This window comes from Myripristis murdjan, chromosome 19 (assembly GCF_902150065.1).
Source record: "Myripristis murdjan chromosome 19, fMyrMur1.1, whole genome shotgun sequence".
Taxonomy (NCBI): domain Eukaryota; kingdom Metazoa; phylum Chordata; class Actinopteri; order Holocentriformes; family Holocentridae; genus Myripristis; species Myripristis murdjan.
Window position 1 is genome coordinate 14,129,424 of NC_043998.1, and position 26,649 is coordinate 14,156,072.

Sequence of the window (26,649 nt, forward strand, 5' to 3'; positions counted from 1 at the left end):
CACGCAGGCCTGCCAGTTGAGGAGCACTGATTGACTATCCCGGGACATTAAAACCCTCAAAAACCCAGATTAATGCTATTCATTTAGGTTTAGGGGCTCTTCAGTGCAAGGTTATCCACTTCCATTATATTTCAGGGGAGACTCTGGAATACATTAAAGCCTCTAAATAAGGAATCAATTCAGAAAAAAAGAAACATCTTGAACAATTCATTAGAAGAATAAACGAAAAATGCAATGAGAGTGACATTTTCTTGCAAGTTTTACAGACTGTTTTTATGTAGCTGTGATCCATGAGGAACCTCCATTAAATTGAAGCTGGAAGACAATGAAAGGCTGATATCTGATATTTAATAAAAGGCCAACATCAGCAAACTAAGACATCAGTCAACTCTAAAAGACACACACAGAAGTCCTGCACCACTTCCCCCTTTTACTGAGCTGCCTGCAGCCCCCGCTGACTTCTAATCAGCCAGTAATGACAAGCCTCTCCCTCCACACAGGCACAAGCTCCTCTGCACGCTCCAGGATCTTTCACAGATCTTTGAGCCTGCCGAGGCAAAATGTATGGAGACACTTTCAACCTCTGGCACTTCACATGTGCCTCTGTAGTGGTCAAGTGCGCCCGCGTGTTTTAAAATTCCTTCACACACGTCAAACGCATTCATAACAGTCTCGCGTTGAAGGATACTGTAGAAGCCGAGCGGAGGCTTTGAAGTTGCTCGGAGAGAAGGAAAGAGAGGGCAGGGAGAAGAGGCGACAGGGATGGAGAGAGCGGGAAGAAAAGGAAAGAGAGGGAAAGAAGAAGAAGAAGAAGAAAAAAAGGGGGAACAGACGAATGGAGCGTATGAGAGAGAGAGAAGGAGAAATCCTCAGAGGACGACATGTTGCATTACATGATCCCCCGTGATCCCTGGTGGTCTCACCCTGTGAATCATAACCATCTGACCTTCGGGGTGGAAGAGACCATATCCTGCCAGTGGGGGGTGTGGGGCGAGGCGGGGTGAGGGTGTGGGGGGGTGCATGTCCTGTCCTGGGGCCCAGAGTAATGTTACACAGCGCCAGTATGGATCACAGCATTTGGAGCCCAGTCGAGCCCCGGGACCGGAGGGACGCTACTTCCTAACCCAGAAACACTTCTCTCATCTCTCTCTCACACACACACACACACATACGTACACATATGCATGCACACACACCCACACACACACTTACACGCACATATGCATGCACACGCACGCAAGCTGAGCACTTCATTGCTCCCAGATGTGAATCCATCCTGTGGTAGTCATGTACAGATGGTTATTGTGTGTACGTGTGTGCAATTCATGTGTTTTTCTGTGTGTGTCACAGCGAAAAAAAAAAAAAAAAAAGAGTTAGAAATGGCTAGTGTGTGTGTGTTGTGGTGGAGTTTACTCCCCGGTGGACCAGCGATAATAGCTGCAGTGTTTACAGTACCTGCAGGTGCCCTTTTTACACACACATACATACACATGTAAGAAGCATTTTTTATGGGCGAGTGCCGTCATTCAGGGCAGAGATGGAAAATGCTATGTAAATAGTTTCTATTCATCGACTCGTCCCACATTAAGCAGCTCGTCTGATCCTCTCCTGTTGTTTTTGTAGGTCAGTATACACAGCTCACTCATGCATCTCATAGTCAAGTCATAAACAGTAGCCTATTAGCCTGTAGTCCTTTAAACAGAGGCTAATAAAGCCTGGCCCACCCACACAGGCACAGAGCACAGCAAAATCTCTGTGTGTGTGTGTGTGTGTGTGTGTGTGTGTGTGTGACTGAGAGCATTTGTGTCCAGAGATAAGCGCACATCTGTGCACTTTCAAACCCCGCTGCATTCCTGCCCCAGATGCTAACGCTGAAGGTGTGATGAAAACAAACGTGGTTTAAACACACTTTGGAAGCCATACACAGGCAGGCGGCCGGCATCATTTCACACAGCAGCGGTATCAGATATTAAAAAAAAAAAAAAACAAGTGCAGTTGTATTTAACAGTGGCTTTCATCTCTATGAGAGAAAAGAGAGATAGAAGGCTCTCATTTGTGGGATCGGGCTAACGAGAGGTTTTCGTGACTTTCTCCTCTCTGTTTTGCCTGTGTTTCTTTTGCCCCTTGCTCGTCCTCTTCCTCACTCCTCCTCCTTTGTATCGGCATCTTTCTCCCATTCGGCGCCTGCTAACCCCCCTCCCCCTTCCGCTGCTGTGTGGCCTCCTCCTGGGCTTTATGTTGTAGCCAGGCATTTCTGTGATTACAGGCTAGTGGTCCAAAATGTAAACATGATGTCAATGGAAGACCCTCTCGGCCTCGCATTGGAATACCACGGCTTCCATTAGACTGATTGGACCAAATTAAACATCCATTTAGTGACACACACACACACACACACGCACACACACACGCAAAACAAGCCAAGCAGTCCAGTGTCTCCATTGTTACTTTCAGAAATGGTTAGCAGGCATTTGATGCAACAATCAAATTAAAATATTGTAATTATAAATGAGACATCAGGTCAACAAGTAAATGAAACAAAAAAGCAACTCCAATATGTTTTCACCTGTGGAAAAGCAAGCCAACATGAAATCTGAAATCCGCTGTAACTGATCTGTCACTTTGGGAGACAAGGACTGCCACTGAGCTTGGTGAGTGTGTTATGTGAGTGTGTGTATATATGAGTGTGGTTGGTCGCGGTGCAAGAAAAATAAAGGCCGCAACACCGATTTCACCACTGACAGTAGTCTTAATAGACCAGAATGCACTGCAGCCACAGGACATGTTGAATTTTGAGTGAGGGTCACAAGTTTCAACTTTCTCTGGTCTGGAAAACCCTCGCTCGGCTGTTGCTATCGTTATCGCCATCGCTCTTTCCATCAACACATAAAACCCACAGCTGAGGCACGGAGGCCTGATCTTGGGATTGTCAAAAAGCACTCTGGGAAATGTAGGCATTCTCACTAACTGAAGTTGAGGTAGAAGGAAAGTAGTAGGTTGAGGGAAAGTGGGTATATGACAAGGTAAATTACCACATTTAATCACAAAATAACTCCTGGAGTGCACTGAACATCAGATTGATGGTATCTAACAGAGTATCTGAGGGTTTTATTTTCCTTGAAAGCCTGGGTTAAATTTTCACTGGTTCCAAACAAGAAATTTAGTTTCTTTTTGGGACCCAGATTCATAAAAATATATTGCCGCTCACGTCATGTGGTGACTTCCACCAGAACGACCCGAACTTTCAGAACCTCGGCTTTAGAGCAATAACTTATAGCTTGCTTTTTTGGCCTGAAATGCTCATTGCAATATATCACAAGGTTGACTAGCCATAGAAACTGTATTGTTTTCATAAACTTTTCTCCCCAAGGTATTTGCCTCATTTTTCTCTAATCTGTTTTGCCCCAGCCTTGTAATAAAAACCAGGGGTCTCTTATGAATACCATAAGTTGTGTTTTTGGTGTTACCCTCATCGCTTCGTGCCAGGAGACACGCCGGGCTTGGGGTTGAGAATGTACGTTGGATGAGAAAGAGGAATGGAGTCGGCTCCATCGCCACACACCAGAGCTCAGAGCGCCATAAGCCCTGCAGTTACAGACCAACCATGAAGACTCAAACCCATCCAACGCCACATGCCTACCAAGGAGGGGAACCGTGGAAATTAGCTGAGGGATCTTTTTGGAGCAGTTGCAACACTGGCATTCCTCACTGCTTAAATTTCTAAAACATGAACTCAGCCTGAGATTTGAATCTCCTCTTTGTAAACTTAAACCAAAGGGGCTGCTATTTTTTGTTGGATTTTTTAGGAGAGGAAAGTTGGCGGGGGATTTTTCACGATGGAAGTTATTAGATTCCATTTCGGCGCTACAGTAGCTCTCAAATGATATAAACTAAACAAATAGGGAGACAAATAGGTTTTCCTTTCCCTTCCCTTTCCATCGTTTCATATACGGTCTGCTCTGGCGAGGTATCAAGACTCCCAGTCAGACGCAGACTTTGGTCTTGGTTTGTTGAACCTTCTGAGGTACCAAGAGGCTCTGAGTCATCCAAGTAGAGGAACACTGTAAAGATGAAGAGGAAAAGGAGAGAGCAGCCGACTCAAAGCCAAAATTAACTCAGAATACCACAACCACTAATGATGACAGTTAAAGTCAATAACCAGGTTTTGACCAGGACCATGACATGGCTGCTTTAAGCTTGTGTAAATAGTTCTTTACAAACCTGTTTATGCAATAGGACACTGTGTTGTCTGTATTTTTGTGCATCACAAATGAGCCTTGAGAAGCCATAACATTATAAAACTTAAAACTAAATATATTCTCCCAATTTGCGTGAAAGCTCATCAAACAGTATTTCATAAACAATTTCGTATCATATCAACTATATTTATGATTGATTATTACATGAAATCACATGATAAGGTTCAGCTAGAGGTAATGTTTACCCGCAAAAGGGGGTCGAATAAATAATTAGAGCAGGAAAAAAATGCATTTTTCTACTTTTCCAAGCCTGCAGTAAGCCTACAAATACCAGCAGTATTACAGTAATGCGGTTGTTGTTGCAGTCCTAAAGGCCGTTCTCTCAGAGCGGAGGAAAACAGCGAAGAACAAGAGGAAAGGGAGAGTCCAGTCAGTTATGAGCCTGGTAGGGAGGAGGCGGATGAGAGGAAATTACTTTTCTGAGGTTAATATGGCCTTGTGGTTTTCCTACAGTAGCCGCTCGCAGACTCCCTCCAAGTCTGGTCTGACATGGTCACTCTATCAATGCCAGCGGCTAATGTCATGTTTATCTCCCGCTAATCACAGATTTAACCCACTAATTACGAAGCAGAATCAAAAAGGCTTCAAGGCAAGTGAGGCATCATCAAAGGATGGGAGAATGTTGTTGAGTTATGATAATATCAAGGGCATGTATTAGTATTTTGTAATATATAAACGTCATTTTTGTAATGCAGAACATATGTAGGCATTTGCTAAAGTATACTTTAATGGAATGTTTATAGTACGGTTTTATTAATAGCAGCCCTTCTCTCTGTGTGTCTTTCTCTCTCTTTCTGCAGGAACCTGATGCCTCGGACACTGGAGGGTCAGATCACCATGGAGAAGACCCCCAGCTACTTCATCACCAAAGAAGCCCCTCGCCGCGTCTTCTCCATGAGCCGCCAAACCAAGCTCATTGTGGTGGTCCGTGACCCCGTGACCCGGGCTGTGTCTGACTACACCCAGACATTGTCCAAATCTCCCGGGCTGCCCTCCTTTCAGAACCTGGCCTTCCGTAACTCCACCACGGGCCTCATCGACACGTCCTGGAGCGCCGTACGCATCGGCATCTACGCCAAGCACCTAGAGAACTGGCTGCGCTTTTTCCCGCTTTCACGCTTCCTCTTTGTCAGCGGTGAACGCCTTGTGTCAGACCCGGCGGGCGAGATGGGCCGGGTCCAGGACTTCTTGGGTCTCAAACGCGTGGTGACGGACAAGCACTTCTACTTCAACCAGACCAAAGGTTTCCCCTGCCTGAAGAAGCCTGAGGGGAGCAGCAGGCCTCGCTGCCTGGGGAAGTCGAAGGGCCGGCCCCATCCCCAAATCCCCTCTGAGGTCCTGCTCAGGCTCAGAGACTTCTACAGACCGTTCAATCTCAAGTTCTACCAAATGACTGGCCAGGATTTCGGCTGGGACTGAATGGTTTTTAATCACCAAAGCTCTTAAAAGTTCTCTGTGGTGTTCTTGTTGAGCAAACTGAAAAAATTAGACATCTTGAAGACATTCTGTGCTACCAAAGCTTTTACTGTGCGGAATATGCCTTTTCTTCATGTCCTCTGATCTATAAGCTCATCGCAAAGCCCTGCCTTCCGTCCTGGTTTTTGCCAAATAATAACAGCCCTATACTGTAAGTTTAAGCTGTGAGACAGCAGCTAGGCTAACAAAGCTTTTAAGATCTTCAAGATCCTTTGTCCGCAGTCACTGTAACCAGCGGTGCTGAAGAAATGCTTGTGGGAAGTGCTGTTCGAGACTCCTGCTGCTGCTGTGCAACTAGTGAGAGTCTGTTTGAAGCACGGTGCTTATTTGCTTAAAGTTGAAATATTTTTAACTTCCAGCACTTGGCGCCCTGAGTGCCAAAAATATGCTAAGCTCTCAGCACTGTCTAGGACACTTAACAGCACGACCTCTCTGTTGAAAATAACAAGAAAAAGAAGCCAGTTCTGTAAAGAGAGGTTCCTAAAGTTAAACCAAATAACAAGACTTGAGCGTAACTAGCCCTGACAGTAGGGAAAAGCTATGATAAACCAAATGACATATTAGAGCTGTGAGAAGTAGAGTGGAGCGCTCCTGCAAAAGCAAAAAAAAGACAGCAAAGGAAGATAACAATCAGAAATTTTTGGATTATGCACAACAGAACAATCAAAGTCAATGAAATGTAAATGTCCTGTCTGTTGTTGAGACAAAACTAATCTCTTATTCATTCTGATGTTAAGGCTAGTTCATATTAGCATTGTTGAAGAGTTACTCAGTTCACAGCCATTCATGAATGAGTCCTTTTTCTGAATCATTCTTCTTCTGTATATATATGAAGTCTTCTTCAATTTACTCAGTCATCCAAGCCCAGTCTCATCTCCCGATCTGTGTTTTTATTACAAAATAAGAAAAGATGGCGCAAATGCAGGAGCATGTCATATTCTGATGCAAAAGGGAAGCATAACTGTAAAAACATTGTCGATTATGTGCTGTAAATTTGCTGTTATTTATGTTGCTGTTGTAATGCAATTATGAGTTGTTATTGACAGACCATACCTGAATCTGTGATCATTTTCTACTTTCTCTGTTTGATTGACACTTGCTTTCACAAACTCTTTCATTTAACTGTATATTTCTGAAAGCTTAATTTATAAAATGACAAAATACTGTTGAGATGTTTTTTTTCTGATACTTTTGTATTTGAATATGCCGGGATTCTGACTAAAACTTTTTATTCTGAAAAGACCCGTTCTCTCTGTTTGCGTTATTCTTGAAAGCGGTAATCCTCGGTATCTGTGCTGTGATGTGTCTGCATTGCAGTTCCCAGAAATCACCTGTCAATCAGGCAGCATGGGTGGGACTGTCAAGTATTTCTCCTTGGATTTTCGATAATGTTTGAGTTTCTCTTCTCATGGTAACCACCCAGTTCTTCTTTTGTTTTGTCCTCAAAAATACTGTTGCTGGAAATATATAGGTTGGTAATTTAGAGTAGCAAGATGAACATTTATTTATCTAAAAATGCACTTAAATTTTAAGCTATTTACTCACAAACAGTATGAGTTAAATTCCCATTTTGAATGCATCCAGTACATTAAGGATGAAGAATTTAATCCACATCTAGACTGACCTTTACCAGAAGTGAGTGGTCAGATATTTCAGCTGCCCCAACATTTCCCAGTGGAAGTGTGTAGAGAGCTGATGGGGGGTGTTAGAGGGTCATGTGGCTTCCAGGCCTCCAGGGCTAAATTTGAAGTTAACGCAGGACGGTGGCTTTTCTGATGTGTAAGCAATCAATTCAGTGGGGCGATTGGAGACCTTTTGGGGAAGGCAATCTTTGACCTCTTCGTTCCCCCTTGACCTGTGAGCCTAGTCGCCATAAACTGCTGACCACTACCACCGCACTGGTTAATGGAGTCGCCCTGCATCGGCTATGCACACAAATGCATGCTTTCACACACACACACACACACACACACACACACACACACACACACACACACACACACACACACACACACACACATACACACACATATACACACATACAGCAACTACCCCCCCGATCCATTAATATTGCATTCTCAACCTCTGGGACCTCCACTGAAGGGAGGGGGTCCGGATCAATAACTGCCTGTTTAGTTTATAGGTGGTGGGGATATGTGCTTATACGTACCATGTACCACTGTCAATTTGATTTAGCTCAAGGGTCGGGCCCAGGTCACTATCACACATTTGTAAAATATTATTTAACACATGATTTATCTCCTGTACATCTCGAATCGATGCAGGGCCTAAACAGAAATACATGAGGGCACATTAGTGTATACTGGACTTGGATCAGATTTTAATCTTTCCAGGGCTAGACAGTCTCTCTGGGGTTTATATGTTCCATTTGCCTACTCTCTAATTTATGTTGTCGTTAAAGATCTTATTCCGTTTCATTACAAATCGGTGATGATACCAGTTTGACTGAATTCCCTTATTGCTATTCTTTGCCAGGTACATCCATGTAAAGATCATTAAGAAGGACAGTCCAACAAGATGAGCGAAGCATGGATAAAAATGCTCTCTGTAGTTAATGATAAAATAAATGTACAGGTTTAGGTGTGGAAAAATAAAATTGGCAAAAATGAAACCAGCATCACAACATCAGTAACAGTAACATAGCCTCAGGCAGTGGAATTACTTTTTATTTCTAAAATTCATTCTCCAATTTCACCATTTTATCAGCCTAGATTTTGTAGATTTTCAGAGTAGAAGTGAAGAGTTTGTTTGCAAAAAAAAAAAAAAAAAAAAAAGATGAATGCCATTCCTGGAGAGAAAAACAGACTGAGGTATAGAGAGCTTCACATAACATCTGAATCTAAATCCAAAATTTTGTTGCAAAAGTCACTTTGCCTAAGCATTAGCCAACCAGTATTTTTATTTATTTATTTTTTTATCAGTATTACCTGGAAAAATATGCTTCATAGAAATTAATAGGGACAACTGTTTTTGCAAATGAATTCTTTTAGTGATCTCAGAATGGCTTGCAAATGACTGGTTACCTTGGGCAAAAATACCAGCCAAAATTTACTGGCATCCGACTGGTGTCTGGTGTTAATTTTCCACCCTGCATACTCTTCCTTCATAGAATTTCTAGAAGTCACACAACCCCATTCATGGACGAGGAGTGCGTAAAGGGAATCAGCCAGCCTTGTCGTTGAGTTTCCCCCCTGGTGAAAAGTTTCCTTTATGCCTCTCTCTGCACCAGAGGGCCCTGAGACCTGAGATAGCAGCAAATCTTTCATTCATCAGCTGACTCAAGTCATTCAGCCTTGAAGGTATTGATATGCAAACAAGACGGTTCAGCCGCAGGTCCGCATAACAGGCCTTTATCCAAAAAGCCCTGGCTCCATTCCTCATCCATTTCTGTGTTGCTCACACAATGAACCTCCTGTCAGTGGTCCATATGAGTGTCTGGCTCCATGAGATCCAAACATGGATGGATTAGACCGAACCCGGACACAGCGGTGAATGGGCGGATGCCACCCCTTCAGATCCTTACACCCTAATGAAAGTGATTGGTGACCCTTGCTAAGGAGGTCAAGTATCTTCATTCAGGGCAGAGGGGAATCAGTACTTCAGGATTGGCTGCCAGTCTGCCAGCAAGGGCACAGCATGGCTTAAATCAGACGTGGAGCAGCTGGGGTGGGAGGTGGTGAGTGGGGGGTTCACCGTCAGAAACCAAAACAAAAGTCCGGGAGGTAACAACCTGCTGAGAGACACGATCAGGAACATCTTTACACAGCCACCATGACTGATCATTAACTTTATCGCTGGCCTTTGGAACGTAAGAATAAAACTCCTTGCCCACATTTATATGCCCATAAACAGTGATTACACAGCAATTAAGGCGATACTGTGCGTGAAGCAGGGTTCATGTAAACACCATGCTCTGATTATGACAATGTGATTATTATCATAGAGTGGGCAAAATCAACATAGCAGCAACATACTGGAGTCTCCAATTTTTTACATACTGACACAGGTTAGTCAGAACATGAATGCACATTAAAGGTGCAGAGGGTCAATTTCAGCAACAAAAAATAAACCGACAAAGAAACATAAAATTGGCATATCACTTGATGGTTAAGTCTATGTGGTTCTCATAATTGTCTTTTTTGTCAGTCGAGGCTTGCGTAATGCCCCTTTATTTGCAGTTCTTGTGATCAAGTTGCGTGTAACCCTAACCCTAACCTCTGTCAGGGGACAAATAGCTCAAAATGTCCATACTCACACACTTGTCACCTGTAAACTGTATTATTAGAGTAGCTGTTTCCTTATAGAGTCATATAAATGGTTTAATTGTATGAAATATAATTTAAAATGTATCCAGAACTTTTTCTACTGGGCGATGAAATGTACCGAAAGGTAAGCAGCCGTTTGTTTTATGAAAATAACCAATGGGGCAAAATCAGATAGCATGCAAATATCTACTACAGAGCCACAGCTGTCAAAACGACAGCACAAAAGGTAGTCTTACAAACATCATTCCATATCAGTTCAACACAAATATGGGAAAAAATACTGTTTTGTGTATGGCTACAGCAGGAAAATGAATCAAACTACCAATTTCCATCAAGCAACTACAGGAAGAGAGTTTTACAGCAGTTTAAAGGTAATGGTTGTTATTGATAGTTAACTTAAATGAGTTAATTGAGGTTTTCATGCCCTCTGTTAACCTTTGAACAATTTTTTTGCACTCCAACTAGGAATATTTATTCATACTAGTTGTAATACTTGCATCGTTGTTGTGTATAGCCAGTAAGTCAGTATAAGTCTACTTTTCCTGAGTAGAGCCGCCACACACAGTCCACCTCCCGTCCACATTCCCATGTAATGACTTGGGCAATATCTCCACTCACTCCTCAAATGACTTGAACAACTGTCCCTGGTCTGCTGCACTGCTGGCTCCTCTCTGTGGGGGTCAGGATCAGCCCGGGCCACCCCAGAGGTCAGAGTTCAAAGTGCATTCCACTACCAGGGTCACCCACGGTCATCTAGCTCTCAAACACCGAGGTTATTCTCAGACCGATGAGGGGAAAGTGATTAATTTGTTACGGCTGTCCTGTAATGGACTCATTTACTGTGAATGATAGAGTTAAATTGCTCATTATTGAGCAAACTGCTTATGGTGAAAACATTCGGTGTGTCATTATTATGTATGATCCCTTGTGACTGTATGTTTCTCCGTGAGGGGCGGGATCACTTTAACCAGCTACAGGATTGCACATCAATCTGAAATGTAGATCATTAAGTCTAATAGTGATCTTAAATGAGGTGAATGTTTAATGAAATAACCGCCTACCAGACAGATTAAAGTGTTGATCATGCTATCTTTGAAGGGGGGGTTTGTCCTGGTGGTCATATGATAGAGGAGTCATCTGTTGCCCTTTGACCCTAAAGCATGGAAGTATGAGGAGCAGGGAGAGTCTCCCGTCAGCCAGACATACCTGCGTCTGACACTTAATATCTTAACACTGGAGCTCTTTATTAACATGTCGCAGGCATTTTGTGATAACTTATGACATAATAAGTTTATTTTGGCCACATCTTTGGTGCAAATCGGTCACTGGTGGTGTGTCTTGCCAGAGATCACCTGTTAATCAGTGTGCTGTCTTTTCACTTTGATTATTTATTGATGAAGTTTCAGAGTTTTGGCTATCAGTTGTCGCTGAAATCATAAAACACATCATTTCCTGTAGACACTAGGTATTTAAAACAACAATTGTAAAAACTGTCACGAACTGGCCGTAGACTGAATCCTGAATCAGACAGAGCAGCAAAACAGGCATTAAAGGGACAGTTCACACAAAATACAAAAAAGCAAATTTTTCATGTACCACTAGTGCAGTGTATCCATACAGATATATGTTTATTTGTGATTTGGTGAAGTTTCCTGTCTGTCTCCCTTCAACCCAATACAATGGGACTGGATGGGTGTTTATTTGTGGAGCTCGGAAATAAAAAAATTGATGTGAAAAACAGTCACAGCGTTTTGTTTTGATTTTCTGTCAAAGACAACTGGCAAGATGAGTCTGTATCTGCCCTCAAAGATTCTCCTGGGTTCAGAAAGATACAGTTTGCTGGTTTGAGAATATTTTCACATGAATTGTTCCCTTGAGAAGATTTGTCTCTGTCACAAATTATAGGCTGTTTTTACCCCTTGAGCCATGTTAAATTTCCCCTTAAGCAGCTTCAAAGTTAGAAAAAAAAATATTTTTCTATATATTTTGCCACAATGTCACATACAAATGTTGTCTACTCGTTCCAGTACTCCATTGAAACTACAGCATGCGTACTAAGTGAAATATGCAAACTCATGACACCAATTTTTCATCGTTGCACTATTACATCCAATGGAAACAATCTACATGTGTCATGCATCATTTTATCCGTATTTCTAGATAATTTGTTGTGACATTTCGAGTATCTTTGGAAATCTTGGGATCTCAACTGGAATTTAAAATAAAGTTCTGTGGGTTTGAACACCGGCTTGGCCACACAGCATTCATTTGTAATGATGTACACAGAGTGGAAGAGGTTACCAATGTAATACCAATGTAACGCGTCAAAACATACATCCCAATTGTATAAACTAAGTCAGTTTTTGCACAACAGTGGCGTCATAGTAATTTACATGGTAATAATATGGAGAATCGAGCTCAATTGCTATGAATAATCAACTTTCATACTCAAAAGAGACAGTGTGTACTAGTTTACCCTGAATGACCGTACTGGCAATAAATGCACAGATAGTGAACTCAGGCTCTTGAGCGAGACAAGACCGGAGAATCTCGCTCTTACCCTGCAAACAGAAACTTGGTCGACTCAAGAGGGAATTGGAATCAAAGACTTGAACATCAAAAAACGTCCTTTAAACTCTCCGTCCTGCTGTTCTCTGTTTATCATGACAAGAGTTTTTCTGAATGGATGCCAAATCACAGAGGCTGTGATGGGTCTAATTTGAGGCCTCTCTCTCTCTACAGTGACAAGCCAGTCTAAAATTAAGAGAAAACACTCGGTTCTGGCTGCGAGAGCTGCATTCCTCCAGCGAAGCGGGGAGGATTTGCACCCGTGTTTCCTCTCTAATTAGCAGATCAAGGGAGGAACACAGACATGTACCATATTAATTACAAATCACTGGGAATAAACTCAAGTTCCTGTTACTTGCTGGTGTATTGCTGGTTCTTTCCATCTGAAAAGCATCCCGATGACAGTTTGCTTAATGAATAGGCTCTCTCATTGATTCCACCATATGTTCAGCAGAGCCAGTTCAATGAGGTTTTACATTGTTTCTGATCCAAGATGTTTGGTGGTTCCCTCATTTAAGGTTTCAAGGGGAGGAAGCACTGAAGGAACAGAGACAGAAAAAGTGGGAAATTGGCCGGATGAGAACATTAAAGAGCTGGATTTGCTTTGTTAATGATGATAGGGAACAGGTTATCCTTTAATAACACGAGAACAGAAGTTAAGTAAGGAAAAGAGGAGGTAAAGCACAGATGACAAATTGCCCTTGGGGAGGGTCATTAACGCTTAATGAAGCTGACCCCACAGTGGATATCTATGGACGACCTTTGACCCTCAAAGTGCATGTCGATGATCTGCTGTCCAAGTGACCAAACTCCCGAAGCTGCCAAATGCTTAGAGACAGGCGAGTTGACCCTCTGAGGAAACGCAATTATGATAGATAATGAACTATGATTAAGTATGAAAACAAAAACATCTTAGTTCTACAAAATTGTAAATTAACTGGCTAAAACAACAAAACTACTAAAATGTCACAACTGTTTCTCCTTCCAAAACGAAGTGAAATATTATTAAGAATCATTTGCAGTGTCTTTTGAGCAGTGCCAAAATGGGAGTGGAGTACAAAATTCATATTTACAACTTTAACACAAGCTATGAATCTCCTATGACAGTTCCCAATAATGTGTACTTCTGTGTGTCTCATTTAATATTAAAACATATAAAAAATTTGACACAATCAGCATAGCCATAGGTAACTACAGCCGTTAAAACCCTTAAATAAAAGTTGTTGCCACTCACTGAAAATGACACCATACCATTCTTGTTATTATTTCATGTTAGTTTCAAGTTTATTTTATTTTCAAGTATTTTGTGTTAATAATTTCCTCAACAAAATTACAAAATATTCTAAATTAAAAGGAACAAACATTCCACTAAAAAAACATCATCTATATAATAAAGGGCTGAATCAAGGTGCCCATGTGGATCTTCTGCAGGAATAACAGTGAGCCAGCCGCCCAAAGCATCTTACCCAGAGTTGACTTTCTTGGAGTTTACTTACCCGCACTTTACTGTCCTGTGGCATCCATTAGCCTGCTGTTCTTGTGTGTAACTCTGTGTGAAGGGCCGACCATCACACAGCTGTTTTTCTGCAAGCCTGACAGTGTACAAGCCTGACCACACAAGTTCAGTTCAGACAGAGCTGGGGAGACACTTGATCAAATCTGAGTTCCTGGAAGTGGCACTCTTTTATTTGCTCATACTAACCACCCACTTCTCCCGTTTATTACAGTTTCAAACAGCAAATGTAGTGGTTACTGGCAAAACTGCAATTGTATGATATGAGTTGTCAATATAATAACACAAAGACGATTTGTTTATATGGAAATGTCACAAACTATTCCTGTAACTAGTGTAAATGTATGCAGAGGTAGTTGTAAAGGCACACCACACACACAAAGACACACACACACACACACCTCTATTCACCTTTCCCAACCCCTAATTCTACACGTCCCTCCCTTCTGTCCTCCCCTCCTCTACACCAAAAGGTAAATTAGATGCCGCTCCACACAGCAGATGTGTGTGGAGTCGGGTCTCCTCCTGAGTGCAGCTCTGCTCTTCCCTACAGACTCGCTGAGCCTGGGTCAGATGGAGTTTCTTTTGGAGAAGTGAAGTCTTAGGGGACACAATCCTGTTCAGCTGCTCAGGTTCATCTAAAGGGGATGATACAGAGACAAAGGAAGACCCTTGATGATATTCAAAGGAAAAAAAAGAACAAAGACCCTGTTATAGCTAGATATTAGCATTATTGTTGGTGCTGTTACTGTAGTTGTTGTTTGAATTCTTCCAACTTTATCTTACCCCTCGTACACGTCTCGATTCTCAGTGCTGACTGTCCATTCCCACTGGACCTGAAGTCTGCAGACTAAGCCTGACTCAGACTGATTATGAATCAAGCTTATAACTGGGGGAAAAGTTGTGTAATGTAATTGCAGCCTTGGCAGACCAATAATCCTAACATTTATTACCCCTTCCTTATGTTATAAAGCAAATTGTGTGGTAATACAGCCAACTTATTAGAGCCGGCAATGACTGACACTTCAGATTAAAGTTGGATGATGAGTCGGTTTGCAGATATTGGACCTTTAGTGAATAATGAATATTGCCCTGTCATGGACACAGCTGTATTAATATAATCTGTCAACGCTGCAATAAAATTTTCTTTTCATTTAACAATTTTATCCAGTCTTTAGGTTCTTCATTTATGACTTTTTAAAAGTATGATTTTATTCATCTAAAGACCCTCTTCCACAGGATTTGTCTGGGATTCAGTGGAGAGTTTTAGAGTCCCATGATGATCCAAATGTTGTTTCAAAGGCTTTTTCACCAAGACTAAAATTCTGGAGGTTACACTGAATAAATGTGCTTTTGTACTTTTTGGAATGAAAATAGTCAGCTATTAAGACACTGAAACCTGGCACAAAATATTGTCCATTAGTGACTTCAGTCTAAATTATTTGTGTGGCTACCAGTTTCGATATTGACCGTCAAATGTAACTCCAGACCAGATAATGCTGACTCATGATGCTCTCATCGAACAGCAGCAGCTAAGTCTAAGCAAACGTTATCCTTCGGTATGAGGAGGGATCATCAGACTGTATTATCTCCAGTGATTACCGGAGCACATTGGAGACAATGTCCTCTTCCTGTGTACTGGTGGGAGCCAGGCTGCACTTAATTCCCACATTGGAGTCCGAGATGGGAACAATATCACATCTCAGCCCTCGGGGGCCTGACAGAGGACCAGATCACCTCCCCGAGTCTCATTATTTAATATCAGAGCGCTTTGCTGAGGGGCTGTGAGGAGGTCAGAGATTTATGGTCAGTGTTCAATAAGAGGCATGTCACACACACCAAAGCATGGACACAAACATGAACACACACACACACAGGCGCACAATTTACGATGCAGATTCAGAGAGGACAGAGGGGTAAAATGTGATGGAGAAAGGCAGGAAAGAGCATGAAAATGAGATGGCAAGAGGAGAAAGAATGATTAGACAAGGACAGAGAAAGAGGGAATGAGTCCAGCGCTCAGGCCAAGTCTTCAACACTGGAGAGAGAAATGGGATGAAAGAAGTCCCAAGAAAAACAGAAGTAGTGAGCCACACACTTTTCATCTTTCCTTTCCCTTGCCTTCATGATAGGGAACACCAAAACTGGGACAAAGATAGAACGTCGGCCAATGTAACTGCTAACAGATGTGATCACCCTCCACATTGTGCATCATCAATAAAACTGATACAGTATGAGAGCACTGACAATATAATCATAATTATTGTTCCTCCACTCCAAATATCACATTGTTTTCCAACCATGCGTTGCCATACACTTTAGTTTGGATATTTATGTCACTCCGAGGCAGATCCTCTGACATCAAATTGAAATCCTATGGTCTGAGGGCTAAGACAAACCAGATATTTACAAGAGAAAAACACAGAGCTATTATTGTTGCCATTAATCTCAATCACTTTAAGTATCAGTCAGCAGATGCTGAAGGTTGGAAAAACAAACATAACCACTGATATCACCATTTTCTAAATGGCATTAAACTGCTGCTCTGTTATCACTGACATGCTTCACAGTCAACTCGGGCAATCTATCAGAAGATCCACAGTGCTATCTAGAAGTCTGGTCTTGTATTATAATACCTTTTTTTCCCCAAAAAAGGAGCAATGTAGTGATGGAGGCTCAGTATTTAAATCATGCAACCATGCAAGTTTCACAACAAACTCAGAGTGACGTGCTTTAAGATAGATTAGAAATCTAACGGTGTTTTCTTGCCCGGAAGTGATGGTGCACATCATTTCTTGAAGACAGATAGGCTGTAGTTCATATCAGGGTAGACGAATACACCAGGATGATATTGGCCTTTTAATAAAAAACTGATAACAGCCAGTCATTGTCGGCCCTCCGCCAATGTGATGGAGGTGACAATATGATTTTACTCAACAGCTTCAGGGAAGATCATAAAATCTGTAATAAAACTGGCTGCACCCAGCTTCAAGGAGCTCTTAAACTACCCAAAAGAATTTAATTAGTCTGGCTTTCCCTGCAAAAAAAATCAACAATTTAACAAGTCATTTTCTCACATATTCAGTGGTACAGTCTTGTTTTTCTTCAAAGATGCAATCAAATCGACCGGTAAGATGAAATAATCTCACTTGTTTCCAATGTGATTTCACTTCTTTCAGGAATTTTCTGGGAGCAAGTATCAGAATGTTGAAACAAGACAGAATAAGGCACATCAGCCCACTACAGCCAAGAAAATGAGATTCGATTCAAGAAAATTCTGGAAACAAGTTGATTAGCAAACAAATGCCTGAAAGGGATTTATGTCATCTAATGTGTTATGTCTTTATTATGTCTTTTTTTCTTTTGCTTGCTTAAGGGAAAAACAGATTTTTAACACTGAATATGCGACTGAATGACTTGTTAAGATGCAGATTTTTTTATTATTGTTGAATTATTTCTTAATTTATTATTGTTAAATGGGGAATTTTAGTGTCCCATGATGACCTAATGCTCTTTAAGTCTTTTCCACCTTGTCAATAATAAAATACTAGAGTAAACGTATATTTGTGGCATGAAAATTGACAAGTTTAAATATTTTTATTATCATCCATCCAAAAATATCACTACCAGCCTTGAAAAATTCATACTGGTTAAAAGCAACACCATACACCCTACGCAGGCAAGCTCCATATGCCACAAGCAGGCGTCCATCTGCAGCAGAGACACTTCACACTCCCAGCGATTGATGGGCAGCCTGGACGGCCATAATCCTCCCCTCCATCTGACTGACTGACACTAAGACACAGGTAATAGAGCACATCGTAACCAGCACATGAACAGCCTTAGCAGGCATGATCAATACCCAGCTAAAAGAACAGGTAATATGATATTGATGGACTCACCATGAAAGGGACAAAGAGGCCAAGCAGATGAATGTATGTCTGCGTGAGTGTGTGTGTGTGTGTGTGTGTGTGTGTGTGTGTGTGTGTGTGTGTGTGTGTGTGTGTGTGTGTGTGTGTGTGTGTGTGTGTGCTTTTGCAACTGCCTGTGCATGCATGTGTGTCTGCGTTAATGCATCGTTTTACTACCCAAATGTATCTTAACCCAACATGACATGCCATCGCATTTGCAATAGCCACTTGCCGAGCTACAGTTCATTTGTGTTTATCAATCCAATGCACTGTTGTAGACATGGGGCCTAAAGGAAATCAATGACATGGAGACTATGCTGTTAATATCAGGACTTCATTGGCACTAATTCGTAAACGGGTCTCCATAGATGTATCAGGACATGAATACTGTAGCAATTTGTTGTTAAAGTACAAAAAAAGAGCAGGGAAATTTCCCAAATGATCATTGAAGCCTAAATTGGTTTCCCAGGCCTTAATATGAGGAACAAATGCCTAATTTTTTCCATTGCATCACAATATCCTGCAGATAAATAAGCCATCAGTGACTTCACTTGTAAATTGTCTGTATTATTATAGCATTACAACACTGCGTACTAGTCGAGTCTTCATTTTGACCAAACCAGCTGACAGGACCGAGCAACGCTAAGTCCTGTTTGATTCAAAGTCCATTCCGGTGAAAATCTTTTTAGATGTAATTATTCTACACACAGTTATGCGAGTCAAAGGCCAGAGTGAAATACCAGAAGCCCAACTGTGGTGGTCCAGCACATAACGTCATTGACAGTGAAGGGAAAAGTGGCTCAAAGGTCAAATTAAAAATCCTGAAGAGAGAGAGAGAGCAAGAGAAATTTAGGCTAGGTAGTATCTTATAAACCGAATATAACGGAGCCGCTTTAAAAGGCAGACGCGGGCGAAGACGGTGAGTTGGCATGGAAGTCTCATGGGGGTCAAGGCACAACACCCTTACACAGCAGAAGGGCGAAGGAGAAAGTGGTGAAATTGTCTAAATAAGTTGACGCACAGGCACACACCGGCCAAATATAATGCCACAGCCTTCACAGACTTAATCATGGGCAGTGACTGAAATGGTACGTAGACGTAAAGGTCGACGCCGAGGGACCAAATATAACATAAGAGACAGTGCACTTGTCCTGATGGAGCCATTAGGATTCCCTCCATGCTGTAGGTCTAAACTAACCTGTCAGCCCCTGTGCTGGCAGCTGATTTAGGGACAGACATGTCACTGCATACAGAGCCAAGGGTTATGCTCTATTCTGCCCACCCAAGAAGCACCAACAACCCACTTTCACTGCCAGCATGCCGCACACATCTTCATCTGCTCCGTCCTTCCCTCAGTAGAGCTCGATTGAGTCTTAGCAGCCATATTAGCGAATGGTGACGAGAGAAAATTCTGTCCTCACAGTTGTTTAGATGATCCACACTGAGAATTGAAATCCAAGGTGGTCTTGGTGGGGTTGGGACCCCCATGGGAGCTGAAATGTCAGGGTGAAGCTCTCTGCAAGGGGTAAAGGCAACAGCAGGACGCAAACAGCTCCAGAGAGTCTGAATCCTGGTTTGGACGTTAAAGGCGCAATGAAATGAAAAATGGTTGTCAACGTTTTGGCTACTTTTCCACGTCAGAGCATTCATATAACAATTAAAACTAAAACTGACTGTCAAAATGTCAAAATCCTGTTACTTCTACATCGTGGAAAAGAGAGTATCTTTAATGTTGAAATCATACTGGACCAGAAGGCGGGAAGAAAATCACATTTTTGAACAATCATGCCCCTCAAATTAAATAACACTGCTCTCTCTGAAAGACACCCATGTGTTATGGCCTGCCACAAGATCCAGTTTCAACAGGAAATATGTCAAATTAAGGAAGACACTCTCAAAATTCTGTCTCATTAAAGTGTGTGGAGAGTCTCTCCATTATTCATTTGAAAATCATTTAAAGTGGTCATCTGTGAGTTTCTGCACTGCACTTCCCCTGTCAATCAAATGAGTGCGAGTATGGCGTCTTTTTCCTTGGATTTTCTGTTGATGGAGTTTGAGTTTCTGCGTGTGGCGCTCTTTTCTTTGTCTGTTCAGCCGTGGAGGCTATCGCCGCTGATGCAAACCACCCAGTTTTTCTTCAAATTATTTCGAACAAACCGCTGCTGCTGCTGGAAACATAAAACGTGTCGCTATCTGTGTTCCAGAGGATTTTCTTCAGAGCAACCTGAGTGAATCCGAGTGTGCAGCGAAGCAAATGTAAAAGCCTCCATCAGCGGTTGAATCGCTTGAATCGCTTCCCTGTCATATCGCAATAGAAAGACATTTATGTGACAGTGTTGTGGATTTGAACTTTAAGTCACCAAATCAGTTTGTCAGTAAGCCGATCAGGAAGTGTAGGCTGTTTTTGTCCAACAAATAGCTTTCAAATATTCTTTCTAGCCTCTAGTTATGCACCGCTGTAGCTCTGCATCTTCCCGTCTTTCCTTCTCTCTCGGTTTGGGCTTCAGTGTGTAAGCTCCAGAGACTCCCTGCGCTCCCATTTATTCACTCATTTAACTCAGCACAAAAATTCCCTGCTTCCATTTTAATCAAGATTCAGCTTCAGCATCTTTTGTCAAACTGCTGCTGACGTTCCATTACCTCTGGCAGGCTTTGGCTCTGCGATGCCTTCAGACTCATTCTCTCTCTGTGTGTTCTCCTGCTCCACCACAGTATGGATCCCCAAGAGCCTGACTGGTCATTACTGGGAAGCCTGGCTCTTCCCAGTCGCATTCCCTCTCTCTGTCATTCCTCCCAGTCTCTGCCGGTCTGGAATGGCTGCCGAGGCCACACTAATGCACTGCAGTACATGATGGCCTGGCTGGGATGGGGCCATAATTCGTTCCATTCCTTTTTATTAAACCCATAGCCACACTGTTATTAGTGCTTGGTGAAGAGGGTTGCTCTGTAACAGCGTGATGTCTTCCATATGTGATGTTACTACCATCCCAGAGAGAGGGAGAGAAAGAGAGAGAGAGAACTGGGAGAGACAGATGAGACGGAGCTTTTTCCTCTAATAGCAGCGTTTGGTTTGAAAAAGGCCTAAGTGACATTGAATAGACTATGGCCTCACAGTGGCATGGTAAGCTCTTAGAAGAGTCTAATGCATCCATGTGGGGCTTCCATGTGAGAACAGAGCATTTCTCATTCTCATTTCAACCATTTCAGCAGCAGTAGAAATTGTAAAAATCAGCTTTAATGCATTTATCCTGCGTCTGTCTTGCAGTACAATTTGTGCCTCCATTATTGCACAGCAGAATTAAGATAGTATACTGTAACACAAAACTACAGTGCCTCCCAAACATCTAGTCTCCATGTCATTCCTCGTAGGATCTGGTGGCTTGAAAGAAATCTCTTTTCCATGCAGTTTCTCTTGGGGATGAAGTACAAGTGCAGCAGCAGTTCATCAAGCTTGCTGTAAAATATAAAATAAGAAAAAAGTGGGGCTTTTGACAGTGACATCTGTGTGTCGTCCCTCCTTTTCGCCTTGGCAGAAATCATGTTCTATTTTGAATGCTTGTTATATTTCATGCTATTTCAGCACACCAAACCTGCGTCTGGCAGCCCTCTGATGGGTCACTGCAGCCGGCAGTGGATAATCTCAAAAATACAGATCAGCTACGAGCACGCTATGATGTCTGCTGTAGATTAATAGACTCAGTGACTGGTGTGATATATCAACCTGAGCTACAGAGAAACCTAATGACACTCCTCCATAACCTCGGAGGAGCAGCATATATCGTGCACGGCGCTGACAGCACAGATCTCTTGTAAATGGGCAGAAATAACTACAGTGACTCTGTTCATGTTGGAAACACACAACACTGCAGAAACCAGAAAGTCAGTGGCTTTAGTGGCCTCGCTTCCTCTGTATATTTAACTGCACGGTGAACTGGTCAGTGCTACAACAGTATAGTCAAACAAAACCTACGCACTAATTAAGGTGTTCATTTTTTCCTTTTTTATATGGTTGTTGTCTTCGTCTTGTTTAATGTGTTTCACGATGTGGATTAGTGTGTGTTTTTAAAATCACATGTGCAAATCAAATTGTCCATGAGAGAGTTGGATTGAATTGAACTGACCAGATGTAAACTGAAGTAGCCTACAAAAACAAAAACAAACAAAAAAAAAACCCTAAAACTAAACTAAGTTATGATGCGCTAACCTACGCTAAGATAGCTAAGATATACTCAGATAAGCAAAAACAAATAAAAAACAATAACTTGAATTGAACTAAAATGCATAGAATTGAACTAAACTAAACTTAAATTTAATTCAAATTAAACTTAAATTAAATTAAGTGAGGGTAAACCACTGTACACTGAGCTAATCTAAGATAACATAAGCTAAGGTAAGATAAATTAAGGAAGACTGGCCTGGATTGAATTAAACTGAACTGAAATGAATTGAATTGAATTGAACTGAATTGAAGAGAAGAGGTACAGCGACATTAAAAAAAAAATGAAATCGTGACATCATGTTATACATCATGTTTATATGTTACACATATTATCCTGTACATAATTTCTGTATGTTTTTGTACAGTTATGGTTTCAGACTACTGCAGACTCTCTCTAGAGTTCTCATATTCTGCCCGAACCCGACCCGACCCGACCCGACCCGACATTTTCGGGTCGGGTCGGGCCTAAAATTTACGTGAATTGGGCGGGTCGGGTCGGGCTTCGGGTTCTGTGGGGGATTTTTTTTTTTATTTTTTTATTTTTTTTTAAATAAAAAATAGAATTATGTGTTGTGTTATTGATTATGACGTTTCATTTTTATGTGACTGGTGGAGAGAGTGAGAGACTGGATTGGATTTGGAGGCTAAACTTTCAGTGACAGACAGACAACCAGCTGTGCGAGCGCAGCGCAAACAAGTGAGAGAGAGTTGCAGCAGTATCCTGCTGTGCTGGCAGACTCGGCAGCAGGGACGGTTTCTGCTATGGGCAGTGCAACTGGGGGCGCACGGGGGAAAAAAAAAAAATCTCCAGTTTTCTAGACTACCGTATTGACCCGCACATGCCGCGGCACCATCAGTCGGCATCAGGCGGGCCGGCCGCGGCACCGTCCGATACCGCGCCCACCCGTCAGGTCTGCCGGATCTGACAGGTGAGCTGCCTGATGCTGGCCAGTGCCGCGGCCGGCCCGCTTGATACGGACTGATGGTGCCCCGGTGCCGCGGCCGACCGTCTCTGCTAAATAATGGCGAATTTGGCGATTTTTATTATTATTATTTTTTTTTTTTTTTTCGGGCTTTATCGGGCTGTCGGGCCTAAAGTTCGGCTAATTAGTCGGGTCGGGTCGGGCCTCGGGCTGGCCCAGTCCGGCCCGGGTCGGGTCGGGTCTTAATTTTCAGGCCCGATGAGAACTCTAACTCTCTCCACCTCCCTGCACTCGAATATTTAGTGTAGACAAAATTCATTTGCAAAATGACAAAATAAACAAAGTTAAGGAATAATTTGACTGAAAGCTTGCTGTATTCCAGTTTTCTATAGATTTCATAATAATATTGTTATGTGAATTCTTTTGGCCCTGGCAATCATGTAGTGAAAATGCGTTAAATTCAGCCAGCTAAGCTAAATGACACCAAGCTAATCTAAGTTAAGATAAACCAAACTAACAAAGGAATTGAACTGAACTGACATTAATGGAACTGAATTGAATGAACAGACATTTTTTACCATTTATATTTACATTTGATAGTTATATTTTTGACACGGACTAGCACGGTAAACACACGTGTTACTAATGACAATTAGGTTCTGCGAACAGACTGATTTGAATTTATCTAATTTTAAATAAATCGGGGAAAACAGCTATATTTTCAACAAGCAAGATGTTGGATTTGTTGATTCAGTGTTTCAGCGGTACAGATAATGTGAAGGGGAAAAACAAAGGGAGTGAAAAACAGAGGCTCTCCAGTAACCACACAGTGAACATAAAAAAGGGGAGATGCACAGCAACACAGAACGGGGTAATTCAAGTTTTGTGTTACGTGTTTACTACAAGGAGTAAATCAGAGTCTTGCAGCCCCACTGGGCACTTCTGTCCATAACACCAGTAAATTAGTGCACGAAAAAGCCCACCGCAGAATGTGTTTATCCCAGTTTCAGTTTCAGTTTGTTTCAAAAAACACACACGATTCATCCCCTGAGCGAGCTGGTGCTCTTCTGAGAGCAAAATCCGGAGGGTATTATTTTCAAACCAGTAAGTGTTTTAAAAGACTTGATGCCATTGTTTTTCAGATGGTACATATGGTACTCTTCTAATTTTACATGTCGTTATAAATAATACAAAAGCAGCATAAGTAAGGGTTTATGCCGAGGCCACATAGTTGATACTTTGTTTCACACTAGACATCAATCTCACACACACATTCCATAGCATGTAAAATCAGCACATAAACAAAGCATTACTGAAATAATCTAACAATCACCGCATGAATGACACCATTGTTATATAGCGTGAAACTGTGTCCTGTCGTTCTCTCTCTCGCTCTCTCTCTCTCTCTCTCTCTCTCTCTCTTTTTAAGAGGCGATGCTCCAGAATATAATGAATTCATTGTTCAGCGGAACACATGCAGCAGAGAAATGAAAGCTTCTGTTTCATATATCACTCAGCAATAATTGAACAAATGTGTTTCCCCTCTCATTTGGAAGGGGGGGAAAAAACTTCAAAGTCTTCTTTTTTTAAATTTAGAAGAAAAAAAAGGGGAAGAAATTTAGGGTCAAATTTAGAGCCAGATATTTCTGTCCAGGCTTGTCGGAGGGGAGCAACCTAAACATTCGATGTTGCGGAGGCATTTCTGATAGGCTGGGACAGCAGGACGGCCTTTGATGTTGGTGATCTACAGCTCTGGATCTCTGCACAGTAAAGATGACGAATGGATGAAAACTTCTCTGGGTTACGTTAAACTGACAGTGGCAGTATATCAGGCCGACTGTTTTGTATGAGCAGATAAAAAAGTTAGAACTCGGTGATGTAAATGCTGCCTGACTCAGTAATAAAGGCTGCTCACTCACACACATACACACATAAACACACACGCAGTGCATGTACATATGTATTAACACACTTGCACATGTATACACAAATGCACAGGCTCGCCACAAATGACATAATACGTACATGTGCATAAACACACACACACAGAATCAGTTTTAGGATGAGTAAAACAATACCCTGCTGTTGTCCATACTAAAATATCTCATTCCAAACAACTTGGGATATCACACTGTCATTACAATAGACAGGCTAACATTTCAGCATTGATTGTAGGGCTGGAGCTGCGTGGACTTTTCCAAATTCAGATCAGTAACGTGGTATGACATGGAGTGCTCTGAGGTTGGTGTGTGTGTGCATGTTTGTTTACACAGGGGAGGGCAGTTACATTTGTAAAACAGGCTATTACAAGTTCATGAAATGAATGAAAATTAGTAATAATAATAATAAAAAGCCTTGCCTTTCTTCCCAAAGCCTGCAGCTTCTTTTCCACTGCAGCAATTTTGTCTTTGTCCCTGTTACATCCAATTTAAGGTTTTTATTGCTCATGTCATAAGGTCTTCTTATGCCTGAAATGTTTTCTACAGAGCAGTGGTTTTCATTATAATTGTACTCACCAGAAACTGCTACAAAACAAAAAAGTATGAGAAAGATCATTTCATGACTCCCCCGATAGATTTTGTCATCTTGATGATGGCTAACAGGCAGGTTTTTCAAAGGTTTTGAATCGCCGCAACGGCGAGAGGGCCTTGCTCATACAGTCATAACTGAGCATAAAAATATCAGGTTGATAGGCCCAGTAGTAAGTGAGATTAGCTGCAGACAGATACTGCATGCACACATGGACACACATGGGAAAAAAAGGTTTATCTGCCATTATAAGATTTTTGTGCAGCACCCAAGTTGATTGAATGCGAAATATTGAGGGAAAAAAGGTTTTAATATGCAGCACTCAAGCTAAAAAAAAAAAATCTACCTAATAAAAAAGTTTTGCATGTCAGTCTGTGGATGCAGAGCCTCCAAGGTGGACCTACATACAACTATGACCAAATCCAAATAGAAAAGGTTTGTTGTGCAACCATTCTGGTCGCAGTATAGTAGCTCTGCCTTCGCTTACGCTTGCAGAAAACCACAGTCTAGTCAACTCTGGTTTCAGATGAGAGAGAGAGAGTGAGGAAGAAAGAGAGAGAGAGCAGTGGTGGTCAAGTGAGCTAGAGAGTGAATGAAGGCAGGGAGCGGCGGTAGCAAGAACAAATGTTTTTCAAATGTTTCGAAACACTGCGACCACAAGAGGTTTTTTTTGATCATACATTCATAACTTGCACAAAAAACATTAGGCTGATAGGTCCAGTAGTATGTGAGATCAGCTGCAGCCCGACACCCACACACATACACATACAAACACACAACCAAACCCATGATCCCCTCCAGGCTATTACCTGGCAGAGATTAAAAAAAAAAAAAAAAGTACAAGTTCACAAAGCTGCTGCATTTCAAGCTGCAACTATGCTTTTGAGTCGTGACTAGCACAGTTTATTGTTGTTGCTGGAGCCTGAATTTAGAAACAAAAATATCAGACGATTCATTTGTACTTA

At 41.9% G+C, this 26,649-nt stretch overlaps 1 protein-coding gene across 2 annotated transcripts in view; it reads left to right on the forward strand.

Annotated features, from left to right (window-relative positions):
- LOC115378386 (heparan sulfate glucosamine 3-O-sulfotransferase 6) overlaps positions 1-26,165 on the forward strand; it is a 38,264-nt gene extending 12,099 nt beyond the window's left edge. The window contains exons 2-4 of one of the 2 annotated variants that reach the window (XR_003930115.1): positions 5,060-5,810; positions 16,183-16,187; positions 26,153-26,165. Coding sequence is in view for 1 of the 2 variants with exons in the window: in XM_030078635.1 (XP_029934495.1) it covers positions 5,060-5,678 (619 nt within the window). In the remaining variant the exon portion in view is untranslated. Of the gene's footprint in view, positions 1-5,059; positions 6,938-16,182; positions 16,188-26,152 lie in introns of those variants that run through there. The other variant, XM_030078635.1, reaches the window with a different exon arrangement.
- The last annotated feature ends 484 nt before the right edge of the window (positions 26,166-26,649 follow it).